The sequence below is a fragment of the Salmo trutta genome, chromosome 29 (assembly GCF_901001165.1).
Source record: "Salmo trutta chromosome 29, fSalTru1.1, whole genome shotgun sequence".
Classification (NCBI taxonomy): Eukaryota; Metazoa; Chordata; class Actinopteri; order Salmoniformes; family Salmonidae; genus Salmo; species Salmo trutta.
This window is the reverse complement of record NC_042985.1, coordinates 13,813,254-13,824,404: the sequence shown is the minus strand read 5'-3', so window position 1 is coordinate 13,824,404 and position 11,151 is coordinate 13,813,254. Positions and strand designations below refer to the sequence as shown.

At 44.7% G+C, this 11,151-nt stretch overlaps 1 protein-coding gene across 1 annotated transcript in view; it reads right to left on the bottom strand.

Annotated features, from left to right (window-relative positions):
* LOC115166962 (fibroblast growth factor 7) overlaps positions 1 to 11,151 on the bottom strand; it is a 37,889-nt gene continuing 26,738 nt past the window's right edge. Inside the window, exons 3-4 of the mRNA XM_029720944.1 lie at positions 581 to 687; positions 1 to 234 (exon numbers count right to left, since the gene is read on the bottom strand). Of these exons, the coding sequence (XP_029576804.1) occupies positions 19 to 234; positions 581 to 687 (323 nt within the window). The 3' untranslated portion in view covers positions 1 to 18. The remainder of the gene's footprint in view (positions 235 to 580; positions 688 to 11,151) is intronic.

Sequence of the window (11,151 nt, the reverse complement as noted above, 5' to 3'; positions counted from 1 at the left end):
TTTTTCAGTCTCCTTCTCTCAGACGCCAGTCCTCTCCTCCTCTCTGCATTTCATGGGAATGAAGTGGGAGGCGATGTGTTCCCTCCTGGTCTTCTTCCCTCTCAGCGGTCTGCCCTTTTGAGACAGAGCAATGAACATCTCTTTGCCGTCTCTACTCGACTTAACAGACGAGTAAGCGTTGAAGTAGTTTTCTAGGAAAATCTCCTTGAAGTTGCAGTTCTCATTGTAGATTTTCTGTAAATAAATAAGGACACAAAATGGGACAATATTAGGCGTGAGGAGGGTTATAAATATTTTATGCTTTTTTTACGTGCTTATGTTTCTCCTATTTATATATGCATCATGTTATGGGTATGCTTGTAATTGTTAAGGGCTGGGGAGTTTTTAAGATAAAAAAAGAAATGGAATGGAGCAAAGAACGGGCAAAATCCTAAAAGAAAACCTGATTCAGTCTGATTTCCACCAGACACTGGGAGATGAATTAATCTTTCAGCAGGACAATAACCTAAAACACAAGGCACTGTACAGTACAGTGCATTCCAACCCTGTCCAGCAGAGAGAAGGTAGTTTAGTTAATTACCTTGCCTTGCAGCAGGCCAGTCCTGTTCATGGAGATATAGTACTGACTCTTCACTCCTTTGATAGCTAACACTCCTCCCTCAGACACCGTACGGACCTCCAGGATACCTACAGGAGACAGAGGGCAATATATATATATATATTATACAGTGCCGAGTGAAAGTCTACACACTCCTTGCACAGTTTTCAGATTTTGCTGCCTTAAAATTAAATCTAAAAAATGATTTTTGGTGTGTAGACTTTCCCTAGGGACTGTATATACCCTTTGAGCAACAATCACAGAGGACATACTGTACCTATAAACCTAACAATCACAGGACAAATATCTAAATACTACAGAAGACTGTCAAATATATCAATACCCACAATATATACCTATCAATCACAGTACTGATATAAGAGACTACCACAGTATCTAAATATGTATAATGATGTAATAATCACATGACGAGGACCATCACAGTGGACCTATCAGAGAGTCCCAGTCAGGACAGATAGTAGGTATGAGACCATAGAGACCTAATAGCCAATCCCAGTCAAGCGTTCCTCTCCTCTTCTTAGTATTAATTTTCATTAATCTAACAGGAAGGAGGTCTTACTGGTTAATCAGTCTGCGGTTAGGTTGGTCTCTGGATGTATCCAGGCAGACCCTCCTGTCTCTTCTCTGGGTGGCCATTACTAAACCACAGCTTCATGCCACGCCACATATGGGAGGCAGATGAGGCATGCTCCCCCGGGACTGAGAAAACAACCTACTCTCCTGCGCTTTGCACGCTACACCCCAGCCCCAACCTCTGCCCCAGCCCCAACCCCAGCCTCAGTCTTCAGACCTATGTCTCAACTCTCTCTCTCACTCTCTGTGGGAGAGGACAAAAAAACGTCTTTAGCTTGTTGGTTTGCTTTACGTCCATGGAGCACCGCTGAGATTAACAACATCATTTAGATATCTCACGGGATACTCAGATATAAAGTTGATGTGATTTATTTACAACTATTCAAATATGTTGTTAAACTCTTATTCAATTGTTAAAGTCAACTTTACATATCACAATAATTTATATGCATTTAAATATATTATAGACAGTATATGATAAACAAAACACTCTCTTTCTCTGTGAAACTGAACAACTGACTAGAATTGTAGACTAGATTTATCAATCTGTCAAATCTCATAAAATCACGCATTTCTAAACATTCATAATTTTTTTATGTCTGGATTTACACAAAGAACTCGTCTGGATGCTACAGCAATCAGCTCATTTCCCTGAGATACTAGATCGATGCCTAGCTATAACAATACTTTCTTTTTTTATACATGCATATGTTTGTTGTATTACAGGAGTAAAAAGCTACAATAATATAGTGTTTTTCTTTTGAAAAGGGGGCATAACAATTCATTTTCCAATTTACTGGTTCATTAAACATGAAGAACATCAGATGGTGTCTAGTATATATCGTAGCAAAACAACTGTCAGGTCCAACCCAGGACTAATATGTTAATAAAACACAGTTGTGATAGCGAGTGAGCGGTTCCAGAGCAACACCTGTGTGTGTGTGTGTGTGTGTGTGTGTGTGTGTGTGTGTGTGTGTGTCAGCCAGGCCCAGACAACAGTAATATAACTCTCAAAGTGACATTGTGTTTATCAAAAACTCTCTCTCTTCTGGTTCACCTCCCTCAGAGTTAATGATCACAGATGACCAAGCATCATTAAGTTTGGGAAAGGCGTGCCGCTAGCGGGACACCTCGACAACATTCGGTGAAATTGCAGAGCGCCAAATTCAAATTAAATTACTATAAATATTTAACTTTCAGAAAATCACGAGTTTACGACATCAAAATAAAGCTTAACTTGTTGTTAATCCAGCCGCTGTGTCAGATTTCAAAAAGGCTTTACGGTGAAAGCAAACCATGCGATTATCTGAGGACAGCGTCCCGCAAACCAACACATGAAAAACATATTTCAACCAGGCAAGTGCGACACAAAAGTCAGAAATAGCGATATAAAAAATGCCTTACCTTTGATCTTCTTCTGTTGGCGCTCCAAAAGGTCCCAGTTACATCACAAATGGTCCTTTTGTTCAATAATGTCCTTCTTTATATCCATAAAAACTCAGTTTAGCTGGCGCGCTTCAGTCAATATTCCATCCAGTTTCCCTCCATTAAAATGCATACAAAATGGATCCCAAACGTTACTAATAAACTTTTCCAAACAAGTCAAACAACGTTTATAATCAAACCTTAGGTATCCTAATACGCAAATAAACAATCAAATTTAAGACGGAGAATAGTATGTTCATTACCGGAGATAAATAAGAAAGAATGCGCTTTCTTCCACGCGCTTGGAAACACTACAGCCAAAATGGAAGCCACCTAGAAAAACTACAATTTCTGGGACATTTTTCCAAAAAACAGCCTGAAACTCTTTCTAAAGATTGTTGACATCTAGTGGAAGCCCTAGGAACTGCAATTTGGGAGGACTTGGGCTTATAATTATAGTACTAGCCATTGAAAATAGTGGTAAGCTGATTTCTTTTGGGGGGGGGGATGGTTTGTCCTCGGGGTTTCGCCTGCCATATCAGTTCTGTTATACTCACATACATAATTTTAACAGTTTTAGAAACTTTAGAGTGTTTTTTATCTAAATCTACCAAATAGATTTATGCATATCCTTGCTTCTGGGCATGAGAAACAGGCAGTTTACTTTGGGCATGCTTTTCATCCGGACGTGAAAATACTGCCCCCTATCCCAAAGAAGTTTGAACTTCTATGGGCTAGGTGGGACGGTAGCGTCCTGCAGGACACAGCCAGTGAAATATCAGGGCGGAAAATTCAAAAACAACAAAATGTCATAATTCATCTTTCTCAAACATACAACTATTTTACACCATTTTAAAGATACACTTCTCGTTAATCTAACCACATTGTCCGATTTCAAAAAGGCTTTACAGCGAAAGCAAAACATTAGATTATGTTAGGAGAGTACATAGACAAAAATAATCACACAGCCATTTTCCAAGCAAGGACATGTGTCAATAAAACCCAAAACACAGCGAAATGAAGCACTAACCTTTGACGATCTTCATCAGATGACACTCCTAGGACATTTTGTTACACAATACATGTATGTTTTGTTCGATAAAGTTCATATTTATATCCAAAAACAGCATTTTACATTGGCGCGTGATATTCAGAAAATGTATTCCCACCAAAACGGCCGGTGAATGTGCACATCAATTTACAAAAATACTCATCATAAACGTTGACAAAATACATAACAATTATTTTAAGAATTATAGATAGACTACTCCTTTATGCAACCGCTGTGTCAGATATTAAAATAGCTTTACGGAGAAAGCACATTTTTCAATATTCTGAGTACATAGCTCAGCCATCACGGCGAGCTATTCAGACACCTGCCAAATTCGGGGCAACCTAAACTCAGAATTAGTATTAGAAATATTCTCTTACCATTGCTGATCTTCGTCAGAATGCACTCCCAGGACTGCTACTTCCACAATAATTTTTGATTTTGTTCCAAATAATCCATATTTATGTCCAAATACCTCCATTTTGTTTGTGCGTTCAGAGCACTATCCAAAGGGTAACGCGCAAGTGTGGAACGAGAGACGAAAAGTCAAAATGTTCCATTACCGTACTTAGAAGCATGTCAAACGCTGTTTAAAATCAATCTTTATGGTATTTTTAACGTAAAATTGCGATAATATTTCAACTGGACAATAGCATATTCATTCAAGAAGAAAAAGGAGGGGCGCGCTCGTGGGACCGAGCATATCCAATCCCTTTGTTGCCAGGCAGACCACTCAGTAACTGAGCTCCTATTATCTGCCCAGTGACAGGAAAATGCTCAAACCACTTTCTGAAGGCTTTAGACAGCCAATGGAAGCCTTAGGAAGTGCAACGTCACCCCACAGACACTGGAGCTTCGATAGAGAATCAAAAGAAGAACTACAATTCTCAGACTTTTCACTTCCTGCTTGGATTTTTCTCAGGTTTTTGCCTGCCATATGAGTTCTGTTATACTCACAGACACCATTCAAACAGTTTTAGAAACTTCAGAGTGTTTTCTATCCAAATCTACTAATAATATGCATATTGTAGTTTCTGGGCCAGAGTAGTAACCTGTTTAAATTGGGTACGTTTTTCATCCGGCCTTGAAAATACTGCCCCCTAGCCCAGACAGGTTTTAAGGAACCAATAGAGCCCCACATTGGAGGTGTCATAATACCCATAAAACCTAGCTGTCAAACAGGGAAATGGTTCCAATCATTTTTCCTCCATTCATTTTTCTCATTGGAAATTTTAGAAACACTTAACATAAGGGCTGTGTTTCATGTAGGCTTACCCAGGCGTGACCTTTGGATAACCATGTAAATCTCTTTCGGACAAGGTGACTTTTACCAATATATTCGGCTGTGTGTGTGTGTGTGTGTGTGTGTGTGTGTGTGTGTGTGTGTGTGTGTGTGTGTGTGTGTGTGTGTGTGTGTGTGTGTGTGTGTGTGTGGCTGAGAAACACCAGTACACTGTGGTTTTAGCCCGTGCGTCTGTAACTGGCAGTGTTTGTAACAGCGCTGCACACTGTGTGAGATGTGTCAGAGAAACCAGACAACTAGACTCTTTAACACCAGTTCAGTGAGCAGCTCAGGTCAATCATGTTAGGCAGAAACATTTTATGAAAACAACTGCAGTAAAGTCTGTTACTAAGTACATGCTAAAGTCATTTTAGGTGAGTGAGTGAGGTGAGTGAGTGAGGTGAGTGAGGTGGGTGAGTGAGGTGAGTGAGTGAGTGAGGATGAGCAGATGAGCTCCCACGTTTTTCAAATATTGATAGATTTAGAGTTAGACAAACTTAGATTTTTTGGCAGGGACATATACAGCATGCTCCCTTAAACAACATAACCTTCACTCCAAATCAAAACACCAACCCTACAACCTGATTTTGGACGGAATGACCTGGAATGCTTCCTACACCCAAGGATTATTATTCCCAAACTATACAGCAAATGCTCTGGGAAACAAACAGAAACCTGAAAACACTATCCAACCTGGAACTGAGTGAGTAATTCTTAGTCTGAAGCTATTTTTTGCTTCAAAAACCAAGACAAATACATTACAATGATATATTTTCCTTTATAAGGACTGAAAGCTACCAAGCTTGCTAGGACAAAGAGATACAACTTCAATTATCAGTGACGTGTGAAGCGAGAGGTGTCGAAGCCTTTGAGCAAAACAAATGTCTCAAAGGCTTCAAAGGCTACCCCACCCAAACCCAGAGGCCTTGAAAATATGACTCTCTTATTGGTTACACGGACTGTTGGCCTCCCATCCCATTCTAACCACCTCTCGCCGGCTTTGTATTCATGTTAACTGATGAAATTGCTGTACAATATGATCTTGTTGCCATCTGATGCACATTCAGATGTCATAAATCAGCACTGCAGAGCTCTCCCTGTCCTATACCGTGCCTTGATTGTATTACTGTTGATGATATCTGGAAATGTGCTTGTACACCCTGGCCCATCTACAGTTGCTAGCCCCAATTCTGACTTGTGCTCTGATATCTTCTTCACTGATTTCTGCTCTCATAAAAGCCTGGGTTTTCTGCACATTAACACTAGAAGCTTATTACCTAAAATGGATCAATTGAAAGTGTGGGTTCACAGCTCCAATCCAGATGTGTTGGTCATTACTGAGATGTGGTTAAGGAAGAGTGTTTTGAATACTGATGTCAACCTTTCTGGTTATAACCTTTTTGGGCAAGACAGATCTTCCAAAGTTGGGGGAGTGGCAATTTTTACCAAGGATCACCTTCAGTGCTCGGTTGTCTCCACCAAGTCTGTCCCCAAACTATTTGATTTGCTGGTTTTAAGTATTAAACTTTCAAATAGCTCTTTGTTGACTGTTGCTGGGTGCTATCGTCCTCCATCAACACCGGCCTGTACCCTATCTGCCCTAAGATCTCTCCTGGCCCCTTACACTAAGTCTGAATTTGTCCTGCTAGGTGACCTAAACTGGGACATGCTTAAACCACCTGACCAAGTCCTAAAGCAATGGGACTCCCAAAATCTTTCTCAGATTATTACCAATCCCACAAGGTATGACTCCAAACACCCAGAAAAGGCTACTCTTCTTGATGTTATCCTCACAAATAATTCTGATAAATATCAGTCTGGTGTTTTCTGTAATGACCTTAGTGATCACTGTTTTACAGCCTGTGTTCGTAATGGCTGCTCAGTGAAACGACATGTCCTAATTTGTCAAAGACACTTGCTAAAAAACTTTAATGAGCAAGCCTTCCTTCATGAACTGGCCTCTATAAAATGGTGTAGAATCAGCTTGATCCCCTCTGTCGAAGACGCTTGGACCTTCTTTTTTGATATTTTCAGTGGTATTGTCAACAAACACACCTCCATAAAGAAAAAGATAATTAAAAACAGGTTCAGCCCCTGGTTCGACCGTGATCTTGCAGAGTTACTCCACCTTAAGAATTGCATTTGGCGAAAGGCTCGGCACACGCATACTCAGGCTGGCTGTCACACTCGGATCTGTTTCACCTGACCTTGTGCTTGTCTCCACCCCCTCCAGGTGTCACCCATCTTCCCCATTATCCCCTGGGTATTTAAACCTTTGTTTTCTGTCTATCTGTGCCAGTTCGTCTTATGTTCCAAGTCAACCAGAGTGTTTTTCCCGTGCGCCTGCCTTTTCTATTCTCTTTTGCTAGTCCTCCCGGTTTTGACCCTTGCCTGTTTTCTGGACTCTGTGCCCGTCTGCCTGATCATTCTGCCTGCCCTGACCTCAAGCCTGCCTGCCACGCTGTACCTCCTGGACTCTGAACTGGTTTGGACCTTTTGCCTGTCCACGACCATTCTCTTGCCTACCCCTTTTGGATTACTAATAAATATCAAAGACTTGAACCATCTGCCTCCCGTGTCTGCATCTGGAGTCTGACCTTGTGCCCTTATAGTACGAACTGGCCATGACAGACCCAGCAGACTTGGACCAGCTCTCCCTGCAGCGAGGCATGAGGAGCTACTGCTGGACCTTTTGGAAGGGCTTCGTTCCCTGATGGAATGCCACAACCAAGGGTTCAAAGCTATTATGGAGCGAAACAGTGAGTTAGCTCAAAGGCAGCCTGCCACCTCTTAGACCTCACAACCACCCAGTAACCTGTCTACTATCAGTGGTGGGTTTGTACAGCCTACCCCGGCTCCTTGAGAACCCTGCTTACCTCCTCCGGAGCGATATTCTGGGGATCCTGAAACCTGCCGGGGTTTTCTTTCTCAATGCTCCCTTATTTTTGAGCTACAGCCATCTTCATTCCCTTCGGACCGGTACGAAGATACCGTATATTATTACGCTAATGTCGGGAAGGGCGCTCTCCTGGGTTACGGCAGTTTGGGAGCAACAATCCGCCATTTGTCATCATCTGGAAGATTTCATGGCAGAGGTGAGGAAGGTGTTCGATTCTCCAGTATCCGGGAGAGAGGCAGCTCGAAAACTACTTGAGTTACGTCAAGGTTCCCGTAGTGTGGCAGACTACACAGTAGATTTTCACACATTGGCCGCTGAGAGTGCCTGGAATCCGGAGTCCCTATTCGATACCTTCCTTCACGGACTCTCAGAAGAAATAAAAGACGAGCTAGCAGCTCGGGAGTTACCGCTGGGCCTCAATTCCCTTATCGCCCTTACTCTTAGGATTGATGGGCGTCTACGGGAACGCAGGAGTGAGAGGCACACTTGTGGTCTTGGGCACACTCGTTCATCTCCAAAGGAATCCGGAAGTCCCCAACGGCTGTATTTCCGAGAAGACCCAAAGCCAGCCGAGTTCCCACGAGAATCATCGGCGACGGGTGAGTCAGATACACCCGGAACCTATGCAACTGGGCAGAGCTAGATTATCACCTTGGGAACGTTCACATAGACTAAGTTTCAACAGTTGTCTGTACTGTGGGGCTGCTGGACATTATATAGCCACCTGGCCGGTTAAGAGACCTATTTCGTTAGTAGGTACAAGCACTCTGGTGAGCCGACTGGGAATCTTCTAATTCCCATCAACTGCACTCCTTTTTTTGTGATACTGCTGTGGGGAGACCAGTCTAAGTCTCTCCGGGTGCTCATTGACTCTAGGGCGGATGAGAGTTTTATGTACGCTACCCTAGTTTCTGAATTAGGTATCCCCACTCAACTCCTCTCTGTTCCCATGGATGCTAGAGCACTGGATGGCCGCTCCATTGGTAGAGTTACCTACAGCACTTCCTGTTAATCTGTGGGTTTCAGGAAATCACAGTGAGGCTATACAGTTTCTCCTCATTGAATACCCCCATGTTCCTGTTGTGTTGGGATTTTCTTGGCTCCAAAAACACAACCCCGGTATTGACTGGACCACGAGTTCATTCCTGGGTTGGAGTCCGTTCTGCCATTCCCATTGCCTCAAAGCAGCGCAGCCTTCCCCGAGACGGCCTCATCAGGGCTGAAGTCAAGCCTCTCTGCCATCCCCGCAGAGTACCATGACCTCCAGGAGGTCTTCAGCAAGGCACGGGCTACTTCTCTTCCCCCGCATTGTCCCTACGATTGTTCCATTGACCTTCTCCCAGGCACCACACCGTCTCGTGGTCGGTTATATTCCCTATCCGGCCCAGAGACCAAGGCCATGGAGGAGTACATTGAGGACTCTGGCTGCTGGAGGCATCCGTCCTTCTGCATCCCCTGACGACGCAGGGTTTTTCTTTGTGGAAAAGAAGGACAAGACCCTGTGTCCGTGCATTGACTACCTGGACCTTAATGACATAACGATCAAGAATTGTTACCCCCTACCTCTCCTCGCCTTTCGAACCTCTCCAGGGGCCTACCATCTTCTCCAAGCTGGACCTTCGGATGCCTACCGCCTGGTTTGGATACGCGAAGGGGATGAGTGGAAGACAGCCTTCAACACTGCCAGTGGACATTATGAGTACCTGGTCATGCCGTTTGGACTCACGAACGCCTCCGCGGTCTTCCAGGCCCTGGTAAACGATGTGCTCTGGGACATGTTAAACCGTTTCGTGTTCGTCTACCTCGACGACATCCTGTTTTTTCCCCGTTCTGCCCAAGAACACGTCCTCCATGTTTGACAAGTCCTTCAGCGCCTCCTGGAGAACCATTTATTTGTGAAAGCAGAGAAATGCGAGTTCCACCGTTCTACCCTCTCCTTTCTGGGATATGTCATCGCTGAAGGAAATGACCAGATGGACCCGGAAAAGGTGAAAGCAGTAGTGGATTGGCCCTAACCTACATCCAGGGTTTAGCTGCAACGTTTCCTGGGGTTTGCCAATTTCTACTGGCGTTTCATTCGAGGCTACAGCACCCTGGCGGCCCCCCTCTCGGCACTCACCTCTCCCAAGGTACCATTCACATGGTCCCCAGCGGTTGACAGAGCCTTTGTGGACCTGAAGCGTCGGTTCACTACGGCCCCCATCCTCGTCCATCCGGACCTGTCCCGTCAGTTTGTGGTTGAGGTCGATGCTTCTGACGTTGGAGTGAGGGCTATCCTGTCCCAGCGATCCGTCAAGGACCAAAAGCTCCATCCCTGTGCCTTTCTGTCCCATCGTCTCAACTCTGCAGAAAGAAACTACGACGTGGGTAACCGAGAACAAGATGGCACTGGAGGAGTGGAGACACTGGCTGGAGGGAGCAAAACACCAGTTTTTGGTTTGGACCGACCACAAGAATTTGGAATATCTCCGCACATCCAAGCGCCTTAACTCCAGGCAGGCCCGGTGGGCTCTGCTATTGACCAGTTTCAACTTCACCATTTCCTATCGCCCAGGGTCCAAGAATGTTAAACCTGATGCTCTCTCTCGCCTGTACAGTCCCACTGCCACGTCCTATGACTCCGAGACCATCCTCCCTACTTCATGCCTTGTGGCTGCTGTGGGATGGGGTATTGAGACCCTGGTCCACAAGGCACAACGTTCCCAGCCTGCCCCTGGAGGGGGCCCGGCTAACCAGTTGTTCATCCCTAATTCAGTCTGGTCCCGAGTCCTGGAATAGTCTCATTCCTCCAGGCTTACCTGTCATCTGGGTTCCCGTCGAACCCTGGCCTTCCTCTGACAATGTTTCTGGTGGCCCACAATGGTTCCTGACCAATCTGCCTTCATCGCCGTATGCACTGTTTGTGCTCAGAATAAGACTCCGTGGCAAGCCCCTTCCGACCTCCTTCAGCCACTACCTGTCCCTGGTCCCATATCTCCCTAGACTTTGTCACTGGGCTCCCTCCGTCTGATGGCAACACCTTCATTCTGACGGTAGTAGATCGGTTTTCCAAGGCCGCCCATTTCATCCATCTCCCCAAACAACCCTCTGCCGAAGAGACGGTCCAGCTCATGGTGCAGCACTTCTTCAGGATCCACGGACTCCCGGTGGACATGGTCTCCAACTGGGTCCTCAGTTCTCGTCTCAGTTCTGGAAGGCGTTCTGCACCCTTATTGGGTTGTCGGCCAGCCTGTCCTTCGGATTCCATTCCTAATCCAACGGCCAGTCGGAGCGGGTAAACCAAGACCTAGAAACAACCTTAA